At 49.9% G+C, this 17,994-nt stretch overlaps 1 protein-coding gene across 1 annotated transcript in view; it reads right to left on the bottom strand.

Moving 5' to 3' along the window:
• Positions 1-1,429: 1,429 nt before the first annotated feature.
• ANKRD35 (ankyrin repeat domain 35) overlaps positions 1,430-17,994 on the bottom strand; it is a 19,917-nt gene continuing 3,352 nt past the window's right edge. Inside the window, exons 2-15 of the mRNA XM_082671575.1 lie at positions 16,977-17,110; positions 11,523-11,653; positions 10,653-10,741; positions 10,217-10,281; positions 9,338-9,395; positions 9,075-9,145; positions 8,650-8,756; positions 7,813-7,997; positions 7,149-7,186; positions 4,929-6,983; positions 3,153-3,242; positions 2,838-2,903; positions 2,162-2,262; positions 1,430-1,621 (exon numbers count right to left, since the gene is read on the bottom strand). Coding sequence (XP_082527701.1) covers positions 2,200-2,262; positions 2,838-2,903; positions 3,153-3,242; positions 4,929-6,983; positions 7,149-7,186; positions 7,813-7,997; positions 8,650-8,756; positions 9,075-9,145; positions 9,338-9,395; positions 10,217-10,281; positions 10,653-10,741; positions 11,523-11,653; positions 16,977-17,015 — 3,057 coding nt within the window. The 5' untranslated portion in view covers positions 17,016-17,110 and the 3' untranslated portion in view covers positions 1,430-1,621; positions 2,162-2,199. The remainder of the gene's footprint in view (positions 1,622-2,161; positions 2,263-2,837; positions 2,904-3,152; positions 3,243-4,928; positions 6,984-7,148; positions 7,187-7,812; positions 7,998-8,649; positions 8,757-9,074; positions 9,146-9,337; positions 9,396-10,216; positions 10,282-10,652; positions 10,742-11,522; positions 11,654-16,976; positions 17,111-17,994) is intronic.

Below are 17,994 nucleotides of genomic sequence, written 5' to 3'. Positions count from 1 at the left end.
ACACTGCATATATAATAAGGAATGTAACAGTCCTTTTCTATTCTTTGGTAACTCTAAGGGTAGAAAGGAAAAGAGAGGTTCTGTTCCCCTTAATAGAAATGACTTGGACATTTTGATGCTCTTCTGGCAGCTGCACCCTTCTTTTTCCCCATCAATTCCTCCTCTCTTCATTCTCCCAACCTTAAAGCAGTCTTGTGCCCATCCACATAAACCCCGAAGCTGACCCTCATCTTCTTTAGGACCTAAGCTACATAGCTGCTCTTTTCCTGGCCAGACCCTGGAGCGAGGCTCTGCAGCCCTCCAGTGGCCCCCTGTCTTCCACGACGGCCCCTCCCCACTATTCTCTCAGCCCAGTCAGTCTCCACTGCCAAACCGCTGCTGCCTGACCCAGCATAACCCAGCGGGGGGGTGGGGGGCTGCGAGAAGGAACTGGGAGGGATCAGTGCGGCGGCCACCAAACAGCAATTCCAGATTTTGGAAGAACTCAGTTGCCTCACTCTCACCTAGCAATCTGGCTGGTGAAGAGGCAGGAAGGGGAGGAGACCCAGGGGAAGTGGACCAGAGAGATACACTTTTTCAGTCTGAGAACAGAACTGGGGGCAAGAAGCCAAAGCTGAGTATCCTTTCTTCCCTCTTCCAGAAATCAGACTTTTCATCCCTCTTTGCACCTGGGGCAAAGAACACTGACTACATAAGACCATGCACCTCAAATCTAGACACATGGTTTAACACGATAGAATTTTTTTTTTTTTTTTTTTTTTTGCGGTACGCGGGCCTCTCACTGTTGCGGCCTCTCCCGTTGCGGAGCACAGGCTCCGGACGCGCAGGCTCAGCGGCCATGGCTCAAGGGGCCCAGCCGCTCCGTGGCATGTGGGATCTTCCCGGACCGGAGCACGAATCCACGTCCCCTGCATCGGCAGGCGGACTCTCAACCACTACGCCACCAGGGAAGCCCGATAGAATATTTTAGATTGTACATCTTGAAGAAAATCTAGGTCTCTCCATCTATCCTTCTTAAAAAAGATAGTGGACTGAGGAGTCCCAAGGTAGAGAAAAAAGATTAGAGGTGTGTCAGTCAGTAAGAAGCAGATTTGAGAAAGAGAAAGGAAGAATGTCAATCTCCATTTTTACAGAGGGCTGTTTTTCAAACTGTGAGAATGCTGTTTTTCAAACTGGGTCTTGACCCATTAGTGGATGTATTGTAACCAATATTTTTTGATGGAATATAGAACAGAATAGAAATAGTAAGGGTAAATATTATTTCAGGTATGTACACACAGGATGTAAAATGTATTTGTTACTATGGATCATAATCAAAGTGTGAAAGCAGCTAACTTATGGGGCCATTTGTGATCAAAAAGGAATGAAAAAGATTCCTTCCCCCATGCCCCTTTAGGCAGAAAAAACGACACCCAATATCATCCTGCCTCCTGCTTTATTCTCCACAGAGCTGGCTTCCATCCACACCTCCTCTGATCTCATCCACGCTGAGTCCAAGGTTCAGGTTCTCAGGTCTGGGGTCCATAACGTCAGGTGAAGCCCCACCCACACACCCGTAGTGGCCAACCCACCACCCGCCACAGCCTGTTGGAGGCTCTGGCAACCAGGGATGCTCTATTCCCTGAAAGAAGAAATTCAAGGATGAAATGCACACACTTCTATACCCTCTGTCTCCTCCCACCCATGCCAAGATGCTAAAGATGATCCTCATCTATCTGGACTGGAGAAGGTGGCTGCCTGCATAGGGGCAGGGAGAAGGATGGAGGATGACTACACTTTGAATGAATGGTGTGGGAGTGAAGGAGAGATTCTGGAATCTGTAGAGTCCCACACTAGGAAACAACTGTGCACCACTATCCCACCATCACTCATCTTTCACTGGCATCTCTCTACCCCAGACCTTAGGAGAGTCATTCAACTCCTCTTTTCTGTCTCCATCTCATAAGTCAGACCCCTTCAGTCTACCTGCTCACTGATTCCTGACTCCACCCAGTGATTCCCCATATCATATCTTCTCAATTGACCTCACTTCAAACGCTCTATGCCCCACAGGACTCCCTAGTGTCAGCTACCACATGGGGCAAAAGGAGACTCCAGTTTCTATCCTTAAGCCTCCTTTCTCCCAAGTTCCTTCCCTCATCACCCTCAGACCACAACTCACAACAGAGAGATCCCATATTCTTCAGGGCACAGGATGCCTCACTCCTCCTGGATGCTGAGGATTCGCAGTAGGATACTGTACACATCCTGTTCCATGTAGCCCTGTAGGCAGCATGAAAGAAACAAAAGGAGATGAAGAAAAGGAAATGAGAGAGACAGGAAAGGGAGAGTTTCTATGGTAGAGTAGGATGCTACTTACTAACTACGTGCCCTCACTTATACTACTGACTTCTCAATAGCTGTTTCCTAATCTTCACAAGGAAGATAATCTTTTTAGAACTGCTGTGAAGGTTACAACTGTGACTATGGAGCAAAGCACCGGGTACACAATAAGTGTTCGATTCTTTGTAGTTATTATTGTTCCTAATAAAGGAACGAGCCACCCACCTCTTCTTCCTTGGCGAGGGATAAGCTGGCTCAGGAGGACGCTGAGAAGTGGCGTAGGGGACAGGAAAAAGCCTTACAGTCAATCAGGGAATTGAAAAGGAGGGGCAAACACCTCTCCCCCTCACATTCATGCATAACTTCTCTCAGTCTGCCTAATGATATCCAGAAACCTGGTACTGGGACATCTAAAGTCCAGCTTCCTGAGAGACGAGTCTGTGCAGGTAAGAGAAGGGATGCCAAATGCAATGCCCCCTGGCCAGCTCTCTGCCTCTACCTGTCCCCAGGCTCACCTGAGCGGCATTCAGCAGATGATTTCTATAGGTGGAGATGATCTCTTCGTGGTTCTTCTGGGAATCCTGGGAGTGAGCATCAATGGGAAGTCATGTGCCCAGCCTCTCACACTCACCCTCATCCCCCAAGCATGAGGAACAATGAAGTGAAGTGCTCAGCTGTGCCAGGTAGGCTCCCTTGGCCCATCACTGGCTCAGCCTAGACCACTGCCTAGCCAGGCCTCTGGAATCCCCAGAATCTCTCCCACAGGTACATCACTTCCACTGTGCACCCTCTTCTCTAGCAGTGTCCATTCCTCCGAGAGCCAGACATACCTGCAGCTGTCGGGCAAGGTGAGCATTTTCTCCCCGAACTACTAGAATCTCCTCTGAAAGCTGCTCCAGCTTCTTCAACAATTCCTTGATCTGAGGTCAAAGGAAAGAAAAGGAACCAATGAGGCCCCAGTCATTTCCCACCCCAACACCACCCAAAGTCAAGGTGAGTTTCCTTTTATTGGGTAGTTAATATCTGCCAGATACTTTTACACACATTGTCCCACTTAATACTCAAAACAGCTCTTCTTCTGTTCTGAGAAGAACAATCCTTCTCTGAGGGAAGTATTATTATTCACATTTTGTAGATAAGGTGGCTGAGTTAAGTAATTTGTCAAAATCATACAGCTAATAAGTGATGAAATCATAATTTGAACCAAGATCTCTTTGAATTCATGGGACACACTCTTAACTCTGTACTGGATCCTGACCTACTTTGACCTACTGACCACTGAGGGAAATGGAGATGAGTTTCTGTGGTTTGTGAGACTGAGGTGATAACCAGCAGTAATAGGAATAGTGGTAGTAGGAATAATAAAACTAGCTAACTTCTACTGAGTACCAGCCATTTACCAAAAATTGTCCTATTTTAAATATAATGTCTTATTTAATGTAATCCTCACAACAACTCTGTTATTATCCGCATTTTATAGATGAGAAAACTGAGGCTTAGATAACTCACCCAAGATCAATCAGTTTTGGTTTTTTTGTTTTTTTTTTTTTTGGCCACACCGTGCAGCTTGTGGGATCTTAGTTCCCCGACCAGGGATCAAACCCAGGCCACCTGCAGTGGAAGCCAGGAGTCCTAACCACTGGACCGCCAGGGAATTCCCAATCAGTTCGTTTTGAAATTGAAATTCAAATGCAGACAACCTCAGTTCGGAGCCCACTACACTATTTTTTTTGCTCATTTGTCTACTTTTATCTTCCCCTTCAACACCAACAGAAAATTCCTTTCTTTAATTAGCCCCACCCCACACTGATTCCTATTCTGTATAACATTCCTTCTATTTTTATGTCCTTTATAGTCTGTAAAATATATATTCCCTATATTTTTTAATCCTTCCAAATTTGATCATGTACACAAACTTTGATAAGTCTGAATTCACGCACTGCACAGGTAGTTCTACAATTACTAAATTCATTTGTAAATTGATGTTTTTGAATTTGTAAAACATGTCTGTTGGAAGCCTGTAGACTTATATTCATTCACCTTTGGAGCAATCATTAGGAAACTCGGGTATCTAACACAATGGTTTTCAAACTTTTGTTTTTCTCTGCATTGGCACCCTCTTTGCCAATGGAAATCTTTTGTAGAGCCCACTCTGACTGAAGTGGGAGGGGAGAAAGGAACTACAGTCTAGTCTACTTCTCTTAACCCGTCAGCAACCCCTAGCCCAGGCACCTCCTCAGAACCCTAGCAAAACCACAGCGACTCACCACAGCATCCGCTGTCTTCGCAGGCTAATACATTACCTAAGTCAAAATGCCGATTAAACCATAGTACCCCAATGGTGGTAGCCCTGACCACACTGCTTCTGAACCCTGCGTCCCAAATTCTAATACCTAAACCCCCTTCTCTCTTGTATTTATAACTTACCTCACCTCCAATCTCAATCCCAGACCCCCTCAGACCCAGGAGAACATATTGCAGTCCTTGCAAATGACTGGTGTTCTGTTTGGGGTATTAATCGGACGAACCAAAGATAGATTCCGGTCAGCCAATCCTAAACACACAAACCTGCCCTGATGCTCCCTTCGGCTACCCGGTCTGCTCACCTTGGCCTCCTTGTCCCGGCCAGCCCCGATGAGATGCTCCACCTTCTCTTTCAGCAGCTCCGCCGTTTTCTCCAACTGCTCGGACCGCCCGCGCAGCTCGCTGGCCTGGCGCTCCTGCCCCGCCGCACGCGCGGCCAGGTCCCCGCTCCTGCGCCGCTCCTCGGCCACCGCCTCCCGCAGCCGTCCCATCTCCCTGCAGGCCGTATTATACTTTTCCAGCAGGGCCTTTAGCTCCCGGCCCCAAGCCCGGGCCTGGGCCACCAGTGAGCCCCGAGTTTGCTCGTGCTGCTGCAGACCGGCCGCCTCCCGGGCCCTCAGCTCAGCCACTTCCTCCGTGGCTTGGTAGAGCAGCTGCTTCAGCTTCCTGATCTCCTGGCTCTTCCCGCTCATCGTGGCCTGAACCGCCCGCAGCTCTTCCTCCAGCTTCCCCAGGTCTTGCTCCAGAGCTTCAACTTGGGGGGACGCTGAGGCCTCTGAGGAGGCGCCCGGTTCCCCACATCGGGCAGGGAAGCCCCGCAGCTGCTGGTTTTCCTCTTCTAGCTGAGCCAGCACCTGCTGGGCCTCGCGGTGCCTGGCCACCAGGGCGCTGACGCAGGCCTGCAGCTCCTCCAGGCGATCGGCCGCTGGGCACCGTGCGCTCCCCCTGCCCACCAAGTCTGGGGGCAGGCAGTCCCACAGTCCCCGGAGGCCTCTGCTCTGGGAGGCCAGGCGCTTCCGCAACTTCTCGGTGGCCTCCTTCTCCAGGGCCAGTTCATCTGTCAGCAGCCCCATGCTCCACTGCAACTGCTGTAGCTGGACCTGCACCTCTGGCTTGGGCACACACTGCCGCTGTAGCTGGACCTGCGCCTCTGGCTTGGGCATGCACTCCCGTTGTAGCCGCTGGCTCAGGGACGGCAGCTCCCCCTGCAACCACTGCCGCTCCTGGCCCAGCTCCCCCAACTCCTGCAGCAAGTTACTGTCGCTCAGCCTCAGTGCTGACACCTCCTTCTCCAGCTGTCCCTCCGCCAGGCGGCCTCCTGGCATCTGTTCCCCTCCAGGCATCCCTACAGGCTCTCCCCAGGCCCCAGGAGTCCCTTCCTCCTTCCCTTCACCCTCTTTGGTGATGGCCCCTGGGCCTGCCTTTGGGGATCCCTCTCTGGGCTCCTGGGCAGGGGCCTCAGGTTTCATCTGTAATCCTGCTTTTGCCCGATCCAGCCTCACCAGCACCTGCTCCAACCTGGCCTCCATCTTCTCCCAGGCTGCTGCTGCAGCCTCAGCCCGGGACGTCCCCACAGCTCCCTCCAGGTCTGGTCTTGATAAAGCCCCCCGGGCTGCATCCTTTTCTCGCCACACCGCAGCCAGTTCCTCCCTCAGCTGTAGCAGGAGCTGGTTCATGGCTGCTGTGTGCAGTGGTTCAGCCACTGTGCCTGTTGGTTCAGCCCCTGGGGCCTGGGGCCTCGGCTTCTGGCCAGCATGCAGTTGGTCAGTGTGATCAGGGCTGAGGGCCTGCCCACCACTGGCGGTCGGTTGCTGTCCTGTGGATCTCCCAATGGTCTCAGACCTTGGGCTGTGGGGTGGCTCCTGTTCTGGTTGGGACCTTCCATGGGCGTCATACTGGATCACCCCTCCAGCTGAATCCTCAGCCTTCTTGGAAGCTAATACTGGCTTTGCTGCAGCTGCGGCTGCTGACTGTTGCTGCTTCTTTAGCTCTTGTACGCACTTAGCCAGCAGGTCGAGGGTACAACCCTGCTCCATGCCATCTCCTCCAGGCCGGAGACTAGAGCGCAGGTCTCCCGGAGTTCCGGGCTCTTGTGATAGGAGGAGCCCCAGCTCCCGAACCTGTTCTTGAATCTGGCTCTCCAGGCCCAGATAAGCTGCAGATTGAGCCTTACGCTCTTCCGTATTTCGCAGCAGCTCCTGCTCCAACTGGGAAACTTTCCTCTGCTCCTCTTCGTACTTCCACTTCCACTCCTCTGAACAGGGATCTTCATCCTCTTCTTCCTCCTGCTCCTCCTCAGGCTCTGCTCTCCATGGGCTCTTAGGTGGAGAACCCACCTGAGGCTCAGATGGGGAGGCCTATGGAGAAAAAGGAGCAGTGAAGTAAACCCAGGCAGCTAGCCCAAGAGGGCCTTTCTTCTCTTAGATTGTCTCGATGCCCCGGTGATCACTGCCTGGGAGATATCCCAGCAGGAAAGCCTGGGGTGGGTCAGAAGCGAAAGGAGAAGGCACTTAGGGTCTTACCTGGGATGCAAGATCTGGGTGTTGAACTAACTCCTGACCTGTATGAAAAGACATGGGGAAAATGAGAGAGGAGACAGGGCCCACGTGCTTCTAGCCCACACTCTGCCTTCAGACTTTCTCTGAAAGGAGTGGCCCCTCAGTGTTAATCCTTTACCACACATGTCGAATAGGGAAAGCCACCCCTATCTGATGGATCCCTAGCTGTCCAGCAACCTTCATTGCCTATCTCAGAGATATGCCAGCTCATTCATTTCATTCACTCACTTATTTATTGGACACTGTGCCAGGCACTGTTATAGGCACCAGGACCTCAATGGTGAGCAAAACAGAGATGGCCTGTCATCTGAGGGGGTTACAGTCTAGTAGGGGAGAGAGAGAGATTGACCACCAAATCACATAAATAGATGTACAATTGCAACTCGTAAATGCTAGCAATAGTACTAGCCAGAGTTGCCTTCAGTGAGAGACAAGGCTGCTTTGAAGAATTTTGTGACTGTGCTTTTGGGAATTTGGAGTCATCTCATAGCAGCAGCAGTAAATAAGTAAACTCTCAACTAAAGTGACAATTATTATTGCCATGGAAACAAATGGGATTCTAAGACGCTTCTCTGATTCTAAGGCTATCGAGGAGCATCTTGAAGTTACAAAAGTGTATTGGCTTTACCTCCCCGCCCCTGCCGGTTCAGGGTCTGCCGCAGCAGCCTCCACAGCATCTTGTCTTGTGTGCGTACAGCATAATGCAAAGCATCATGCCCCGTGCTGTCCACCGCCCCTGCATCTGCTCCATAGCTCAGGAGCAGTTCAGCCACCTCAGTGCTGCCTTTTTCACAGGCCAGGATCAGAGCCGATCTATGGGTTGGGACAAATCTGAGCATAAGCTTTTCTCATGGAACCCAGGAGTCCTGGTTTCAAAAAATCCACTCACAAGGTCAGCTCTCACTCAGTGTGGTCAGGAGAACCACAGACCAACACCAGCCAGTGACAAAGCATGAGGCCAGACCAGAACTTTTCAAATGTCATTCCTTGGAGCTGTAGCATCAGAAAGCAGGGGGCCAATTGGAAGGGCTCCACTTCCATCTGCTTTATATATTGAGGTTCTGCATAAATTCTTTACTGGGGAAAAAGTATTCCATTGCTTAGAAGATAGTTCGAAAACCAGTAAATTAAACTAGTGGATCCAGAGGTATTGATTCTACTTCCAGAGTCACCTATGCTAGGAAGATGGCAGTGTCAGCAACAGCATAGGAAAGTATAAGGAAAACGTTCTCAACTCACCAAGAGGAAAACAGTGAAGCAACAAGCAGTGCTCTTCTGAACCACCACTGCGAAGAAGAGAGGTTCCCAAGAAAACAGAGACCAACCTGCCTTCTTCCCCAATACACACACACACACACACACACACACACACACACACACACAGACACACACACACTTTGCCCAGTGGCTCCTTTCTATATTGGTCAGGGTCGGGATTTGGGGTAGGAAGACGGGGAAGGCTCACTTGTCATTCTTGTCAGTGACATTAACCCGGGCGCCTCTCTGCAGTAGCTGTGAGCAGATAGCTGCATGACCACCCAGCGATGCAATCATCAGGGGTGTACGTCCATCCTGCACAGATTGTGGGAAGGGGGTTCACGAGGAACCGGGGGAACCAGGGCTTTGACACAATGCAACCAACTCTCCTGTTCCCGCACCTCTCCAGGAAAAAGCCCCAATCCTGGGGCTAAATACTCCTTCTCAGAGGGTTAGAAGCTCTCCAGAAGATAAGCCTTAACCTCTCTGTGTGGAAGAGGAGGAAGGGCATGGGGAGAAGGAAGAGGAGGTGGTGCTACACAACCCCTGGTCATGGAACTTGGCTAATTAAGTTCAGAGAAAGCAGCAGTCTCCCCATGTAGGGCCCTGCCCAGCTGCCCAGCTGACACTCACATTATCCAGGACATCCAGGAAGGCTTCGTGATCACACAGGAGGAGCACACTTGAGGCACAGCCAGAGAAGGCTACGGAGGGTTGCGGGATGATCGGGTTAAGGGGAAGCAGGAAGGACACCTAGTCAGACCATGACGCAGCATTCCCTCCGACCATTTCAGCAGTCAGCTCTGGCCTGCTCTTCCCGCCAAATGTTATCCCCCCCTCCCTCCCCATCCTCTGGTCCCTGCAGCCCTGTTTCCCACCAGTCCCCTGGCACACACCTGCCCAGTGTAATGGAGTACGATTTTCCACATCTACAGCATCTTCATTGGCACCATGCTGCAAACAGCCACAAAGGGAAGCAGCATGGAGCGTGGTGTTAACATTCTCATCCCATAACCCCCTGTTGGGTCACCAGCTTTCACAGTACTGTGGGGAGGGGCAGGAGGGCCATGACTTTGGCTACCTACTAGGCAAGTCCAATTTATTCCTTGCAGGTGATAGGCAGCCTTGAACTTCAGCCCTGGTTCATAAACCTAGGGCCTAAGAAAAATCATATTATAGGTAAATAAACATGTTGGGGAAAATGACACCTGAGTCTATGTCTGGTATTTTAGGATCATAACTGGGAAACTTGGAAAGGGCCAGGAAGAACAAAGCAGAACATCCATTTGCACAGTGGCCTGTTGAACTGTGCCTTTGAACTTTGGGAGACTTATTTCTGAACTGTCCATATGTCATTTCACATGTATATTTCTCTTTGTACTCCTACACCACAAACTCCTCAAAACAGACAGCAGGCCTTGGGTTTAATGCGAACACCTCTGCCATCCTTCCACCAGCCCATCATCACAGCAGTTAGTCTCTGCAGTGCCTCTGCCAGTGGCTGAGCTCAATACATGCATATTAACTGACTGGCAGTCAGTCCCTGGCAACGCTGCTTTACGACATGCCCTCAAGGGCAGCATTAAGCAGGGTGTCTGCACATAGCAGGTGTTAAACAAATGTTGGCGAACTAATGAATAAGTGATTACTAGCTCTCTTATTGGGAATGAGAGGGGTACATTTGACCAAATATTGCTTGTGAGTACAAGACAGAGTAAGGCATCTCCGGGTCCTCTTCTTCCTTTCACAGGAGTAGTAACAGAGGTTGCTCTTACCTGCAGCAGGACCTTGACACATTGTGGCTGGCAGGAAATAGTGGCCGAGTGCAGGGCGGTGCTCCCTGGGAAGCGAAAGAAGGGGAGAGGGAGCGTGGGTGGCCCCATGCATACCGATGACTCACAGGGAGGGAAGGCAAGAGACGCACATATAATCAGAGGGAGATTAGAGAGAGAGGCTCTCAGCCACATGGGGCCAGAAATTCCTGTTCCCCAAGTGCCTGGTACCTGCGGTGGAGGTGGGAATGGGGGTGAGGTAGGCCCAGCTTGCAGGGAGCGGAACCCCTGGAAGGAGACTGGCCAGAACTTATGAGGAGAGAAGCAGGAGGGCTACAGTTGGAACCCCCAGCAGGGCCCAGCACTGGCCCCCCACCCCCCGACTGCTGCTGTAAAGGGAAAAGCAAGCAGCATGACCCAGTGCTTTAGTCTAACTCACCATCCTCATTCTTGCTGTTGATGTCAGCCCCATTTGCAAGTAGTACAGTCAGACATTCTGTCAGGCCTTTGGAGGCTGCCAGATGAAACCTGCCAGAATCAACGCCGAGAGGCAGAAGGATGAAGGGACCAGGGGATGAGGAATGGGAGAACCTTAATAAGCACTGCCTACTAAGCTCCGTCACCCCGAAGCCAATCCCAAAAGCAGAGAGGGAAGCTCCCGTAGCCTGACTTTCTGAGAAAGAGAAGCCTATATAAATGGCCTGCTGTTAAAACTTCAGAGGAGGCTGGGAGCAAAGGTAGGAATAAGAGCTACAGGTCTCAAGCAATCTCAGAGTACTGCAGGGGCGTCCAGGGAACACATAATTACCTGTAACTCAGCACAGGACACTTAGCAGACTGGAAGTGTTACAGAGTGGGCCAGAGCAGAGGGCTGGACATTTGCAGGCTGACTTGGGAAGAGACAAGGGCTAATATCCCTCTTGTTCTAATCACTCCTTCTAGCCACATGACTCTCATGGCCACCACTGCACTCCTAATTTCTCAAGCATACACACCCTCCTATTTGTACAATGAAGAAATACTCTATTTAGTGTATGTTTCAGTTTTCCATTTGTTTCATGGGCTTTATGTCCTTTTTTGGTCAATTTTGTTGATGTGGGTCATGAGGTGTGTGGACCTCAGGGACAATATCTTCTTCCCCCACTTTGTGCAGCACTTGATATGTAGCAAAGATTTATTGATATACTTGCTAATGAAGACAAAAAAGGGCTCTGACGTTGTAGGCATTTCCTGGTCTTACATCATACTGGGGTTTGGGTTTTTAAAGAGAGCCACATACCAAGGGTGAGGATCAAGAAGGCTTACTTACGGGGACTGGCCGTTCGAGTCTAGCTTGGTGGGTCGGGCAGATTTCCTGGAGGCCAGGGCAGCCACACATCCCACGTCCCCCCGCTGCACTGCCTCCAGAAGCTTCTGATCACGGCGGTTCCATCTCTCCACCTGGTCCAGAGCCACAGATTGCGTGAATATAAGAGGCGGGGGTAGAGTGGAGAAAGAAAAGAAGAACGTGTTTAGGATGCCAAACAAGGGAAAAGGGACATCCCTGAGATCCTTTCAGTGTTCCACAAGTCGCTCAGTCTAGATCATTCAGTCCTTCTAGGTGGGCCAGTTAAATAGTCACCAACTCATATGCCACTGGGGACTACTGCCCGTTTTTGCCAGCCCTGGACCAAAAGGTGCTTGGACTACTGAATTAAAAATCATTTTTGAGGACTGAATGCATAGTAATTCAAATGTCTTTTTTTTTTTTTTTCCCGGTACGCAGGCCTCTCACTGTTGTGGCCTCTCCCGTTGCGGAGCACAGGCTCCAGACGCGCAGACTCAGCGGCCATGGCTCACGGGCCCAGCCGCTCTGCGGCCCTCAAGTGTCTTTTTATCAGCATTATGATTATTGTTGTTAGGTGCACAACCTCCTAGCAATCGTAGCCATGATTCCTTTCCCTTTTGCTCTTTAAGTCTTGCTGGAGCAAACTGAACCAAACTGACCACTCTGGACTGGGTTCACCTTGCCTCTCAATGCCCCAAGCCCCGTGCTCCTCTGTTTCTTTGTTCTCAGATATTTGAGAAATCAAGGCACCTGGCTTTGGGTCATAGCTAGGAGTCCAAATACCTATCCATAGCATCTCTACCCATTGGCTTTGGAGCCCAAAACTAGGAGCAGAAGTACAGAGTTTTCGTTTTCCCTTCTCATGCCTATGCCCTCAGGCTAGTCCTTCTTCCCCTTCCATGGCAACAACAACCAAAAGGCAAAGACAGGTTTCTAGGTCGGCTTGAGGAGGCAGCTCCCCTCCTCCACCCTTCCCTCCGTCCTCATTTTCCTGGCAGGGAGCAGCTGTCCCAGACAACAGCCATACCTGGGCACGCATTGTTCTACCATGCCAGCTTGACTTTTTCAGGTGGTGGGGTAATTACAATAATTGAAGTATCACAGAACATGAAAGAGCTGTGTAAAAACACCCAGAGCGGAAAGCACGGAAAAGCCTGGTTTGGTCCAGAGAGGAAAGGAAAGGAAAGGAAGAAAGGATGCAAAAATCTGTGGAATGGTGAAAAGGGCCCTAGGTGAATATTTGTCAGCAGGCCTAAGTTCACGGCCTTGTTCGGCTACTTCAGTAATTCACATACTTCAGCTACCTAGAGTAAGTCACTGAACACCTCTAATCTGTTTCCTCATCTATAAAATGAGGAAAATAATAACTACCTCATCATGCTGTATTAAATGAGCTAACGTATATAAAATCTCTCTGTAAACTGTAAAAAGCTATACAAGTGTATGGCATCCTTATAAAAAAACAGGAAGCAGTGGGGGACTGGTGGCGGCACATTGCATTTTATGAGGTGTAATTGCAACAAGAAGAGGCTATAGGAGAAGGTGGGGAAAAAAGGGGTCTATGGAAGCCAACTCATTTTCAGATACATAGCCAGGGCAAATTATTAATCAAGAACAGGAAAGACTTTAAATTGCCTAAACCATACAATTATCTAAGGTAGATGGATTCTGAGGTAATACTCGTGAGGTAATTCCTCGTAGCCCTTTTAAGTGCTATTTCAATTACCCTCTCAACACCCCTAGAAAGTAGTTAGGGCTGATATTATTTTATCTAGTTGACAGAAAAGAAACTGAAGCACACTGAGGTTAGATAACTGTCCAGGGTCACACCACAAAATAGTGGTAAAATTGAGATTAGAACCCAGGCCATCAGATGCCCTATTCTAGTTCTCACCACCAGGCCATTTACTACGGAGCTATGGAAGGTTTACTTATTTTCAAATAAACAGTCTAAGACCGCCTCCAGGGTAAAACCACCCACCTTCAGACACTACTCTGTACAAGGAGAAGAGTCTCCAAACAGGTTAATTCTCAAAGGACATAATAAGCAAAATGACTGCTCCACATACCAACAGACTGAGATGTAATAACACGTTATCCAATGCCCCATGGGGGGCCATATCACCCTCAGAAAAAGCAGACAGCTAGAACTACACCTCCACCACAGGACGCCACCATCAGCTGACCTCAATCTGAAGTTCTCTATTTAAAATCCTGATTCTAACACTTTCTATCCTTGTGAATTGAGGCATGTAAAACTTTTTTGAACCTCAGTTTGCTAATAAAATAACACTATATAAAGCACCTAGAACTGTCTGTCACGTAGTTAAGGTACACAATAAATGTTAGCCCTAATCCCCAGCCTTCCTAGCCTTGCTTGGCACATTTTGGGTGTTCCTGGGCTCAGAATTCTCCATCCAGGGGAGTGGGAGGAAGGGATCTTGATCATATCGGGTAATGTATGACAGTCAAGCTGTATAGATGGTAAAGGTGCTTCTTAGCAAGGTAGATAATTCTCTTTCCAGCTAGATAGTTCTAAATCCACCCAATTTACTTCCTATAATTTTGTTATACCAAGAAGAATTTAGTATAGGTAGAAATTCTTCACAGCCAAACCTCTGCAGAGCTAGGGTGAAGAAGAACAGAGGGGAACTTCCCTGGCAGTCCAGTGGTTAAAACTCTACACTCCCAATGCAGGGGGCACGGGTTCGATCCCTTGTAGGGGAACTAAGATCCCGCATGGCCACATGGCAAGTACAAAAAAAAAAAAAAAAAAGAGCAGAGGGATGCTTCCGAATTTCAAGATCCAGTCTATTGTTCATCACAGCCTCAAGGGAGCAATCACCAAATTAATCAGCAGACTCAAAACAAGGATAAGCTTTGTATCTCCCGTAGGATTGGGGGTGGCGGGGGGTGGCTTTGTAGAAGTAATTGCAGCCTCTGCTTATCTCTGGCCATGTGTCTATGACCGTCCTATCAAGGTAGAACACACCAACAGTAGAGAGAGAAACAGCAGAGAGAGTGGGTACCTCTGTAGGACAGGTGAATGGAAATGGAAATGCTGTCCTGGAGGAACCAGGAGCTGTCTCTCAATTTTTAAAATGCAACTGACATTCCTCTAAGCTGATCCAGTGCCTACTGTTTAAAGCTATTTTCTGACTTACTTCCTACATACGCAGAGTAAGCTGCCTATGTAAGACACCCTCAAAGGTATCCTCTACTTGACTAGATCAAAATGAGATTATAGGAGCTGGCTTTTGTTTTTTTGTTTCTTAAACTTCCTATATGTATTCTGGATGACTTAGATTAATTTTTAAATGATCACAGATCCTTCAGTCCTTATCTCAATCTGAGGGTGCAATCTGGATCCAGGGGTGGGAGCGGGGATGGAAAGGGGCAATCTTCTGCCATGACTGGGAAGCCAGGCTTTGGGAGTGGTCAGGAAGGCTGTCACACTATTTCTCTGACAAACTGGTTCAGAGCGGTTAGCCACCCAGGGAGTGGAGGAATTTATCATGAGAAGTGTGGGGAAGTTTCAAGAGGAAACAATTTACAGCTTAAACTGGTCTATTTTCAATCTCGTTGGATCCATACCCTGACTGAGGAAACACATTTCTTTCCAGCTAAGTAGTTCTAAATTCACCTAATTTACTACCTATAATCTTGTACTCAGAAGAGTTTAGAATGGGTAGAAATTCTTCATGGCCAAACCTCTGTAGAGCTGGGATGAGGAAGGACAGAGGAATGCTTTAGAATTCCAACATTCAGCCCATTGTTCATTCCAGCATCCTGGAAAGTAGGTATTGACCAACAATTGGAGAATCAGGATGAATGAGATAGTTTCCCCATTCCTAAGGAGCAGGCAGACTCCACAAACCTGAAAGGGCAGGGCAATGTGGAGGACTTTCAGTAACTAAGAAAGAGTCCATGTGAATAAGAAAATCATCCTGAGTTAAGACATTCTGGATAGCCTCAGTTTCTGGTACCTTTAGTAGTCATTCAGTAAATGCCTTTTGATTGGTTGATTAATGTGTGGAAACTAAGTGGGGAAGCAAACATTAAGTGGGATGAGAACAGGCCTCAACAGAGTTCCTACTCTTGCCTCGTAGGTCACTTCCAGGCTTCTGTGGCCTGCCCATGCAGGGTGAGCTGAGCATTTCTCACGTTTGCTCAATGAATGACACCACAAAGTCAAGTTAGGCTAAGCAATATTACTACAGGTAGTTGGCTACTTCACTTCAAAATGAACTGTCATCCCAGTCTCCACACAAAATTTCATCCCTAGATAGGGGGTCTCTCTGTAAGAGATCTTCAGAGAAGAAGAAGCTATACCCTCCCTTAGCCACTCCCTTCCGTAGTCTTCCTCCCTGTGTTTTGTTCTGGGAGAACATGGGGAGGACAGTGACTTCTACTGGGAACTCTCAGAGTGAATCCATTTTATCCTCTTCGCCTCTCACCATTACCGTTCCCCGGCTCAGTCAAAGGAAGCAGAGAGTATAGGCCCTAAACAACTGGGTGAGGGTCTAGAATGAAGGAAGATTATGGGGAGAAGCAGGCAGAAGGCCTTGAGTGGCCCAAAAACCAGTATGATGACCAGGCAGTGCAGTGAACTGGCCAGAGTGGATTCTGCAGGCAATTTACCCATTCCTTGGGGAGCAGCCAGGCAACTGTCCTCCTCTGGCAATGCCTGTTGGGCCGGCCAGGCCGGACTGCAAGATTAACCCGCAGAGAGCAGGCAGAAGGAGGTCGGGGAGTTGAACAGCCACTGGACAGAGAGGAGCAGAGCTTGAAGGGGAGAACAGGAGAAGGCTGCTGCTGTCAGAGCACCGACTGGAAAGAGGTTTGGAGTGATGTCTGAGAGCCAGTGGTGCTGATGAGAGAATGGAAGTGGAAGTGGCATGGGGTGAGATGGGGGCAAGGACAGAGAAGACTCTATGAGGAAGTGCTAGGGGAAAGCACGGGGCTGGAAGTACTTGCTGGACTGAGAGCAAGGATTAGGCCATATAGGAGGGCAGGCTTGTGAGGACAAGGCAGGCCTGGTAAATGGGGCGTGGGGCAGTACTTGGGAGACAGAAAGGGGCTTGGGGCTGAGCAGGGGCTGGGGATAGGACAGATACTTGAAGGTAGTTCAGTACTGGGAAACAGAGAAGAAGTAGAGAACATAGCCTTTGGGAGGCGGCAGGGGCTGCCGGAAACATATCATTAGTTGGGGGTGTAGATGCTTGGAGGACAAGAAAGGGCCAAGGGAAAGGACCTTGTGGGAGACAGGGTCTTGAGGAAGGCAGGGCGGGAGGGCTGCACTGCGGGAGCGAAAGAGCTAGAAAGACCGATAAAGAGAAAAGGCGACGGTGCGTGGAGATGGGACTCAGGACTTCTGTCACCACAGGGCTTGGACCCCAGCCCCATGCCCATCCTCCCAGACATTGTAGCACATACCGTCACCTGTGAGCTGGAGCAGGAGAAGATGCGCTTCATGGCCGGGGCCGGGGCCACGGGGGGACGGGGACGCGCGGAGAGCGGGGTCACAGGTTCCTGAACCCACCGGACTCGTCTGCAGCTGTGTAAGAGAGCTGTCAAAAGCAAACCGGGACCCGCCCCAGGGGGGGCCACCCCGTTCAATCAGAGGCAAGAATCCGAGGGCTGGTCTTAACACTCCGCCCCTGGCCCAGCCTCACTCCGCCGTTGCGGAGACAAAAATCCTGCAGTCTCCGCCTGGGCTTGGTCTCAAAACCTCACCCTCCCAAACCGAACCCGCCCCCAGCTCCAACCTGCTCAATCGTAAAAGGGACCTCAGGTCCCCAGACCCGGGATCCGGCTAAAACTCCTCCCCCTGTCCCGCCCCGCCCCGCCCCGCCCCTCCCCGCAGTTCCAGGCTGCGGCTCCACCCCAAGCCCCGCCTCAGCCCCGTCCCCCGGAGCGCAGCCGCAGGAGTCTCCCGGTGTGCACGCCTCTTAGAAACTGTCGCATTTAACCACTGGTGACGAAGATTTGATTATATCCAGAGATATTTGCCGACTTAGTTACCTCTGCTTCGTCCCCCCATTCCGCGGCCAAAAACCCGGGCACAAAGAAGGATTTGAAGAGAGCAGTTTGGAAACGGGAGGAGATTGTAGTGCCGAGCAAAGGACTGAGCGTGGATGATGCACGACCCACCGCAACGTGGAGAAAGGGGACCAGGCCTAATATCCCAGCGCACCTCTACGTTAGTAAAGGGCACAGGGAGAGGAGCGATTTTTTTTATTCTAAGCATTCCCTTCCACAAAAATACGCACAAAACCGTCTTCATTATTTCCACTGCCCTTTAAATTCAGATTCTCAGAAATTCGTGCTTGAACAGTTAGTCTACCCGTCTCTCTTTTCTCCTCCCTTCAGCCAGAGAGAGCACACTCAAATGCATGTGAAAGCCTACAGGATAAAGGTCAGAGTTCTTAACGTAGTTTACTAGGCTCATCAG

This window comes from Grampus griseus (genome assembly GCF_964374135.1).
Source record: "Grampus griseus genome assembly, chromosome: 1".
Lineage (NCBI taxonomy): Eukaryota > Metazoa > Chordata > Mammalia > Artiodactyla > Delphinidae > Grampus > Grampus griseus.
The sequence above is the reverse complement of the archived record's forward strand: the minus strand, read 5'-3'. Positions and strand labels throughout refer to the sequence as shown.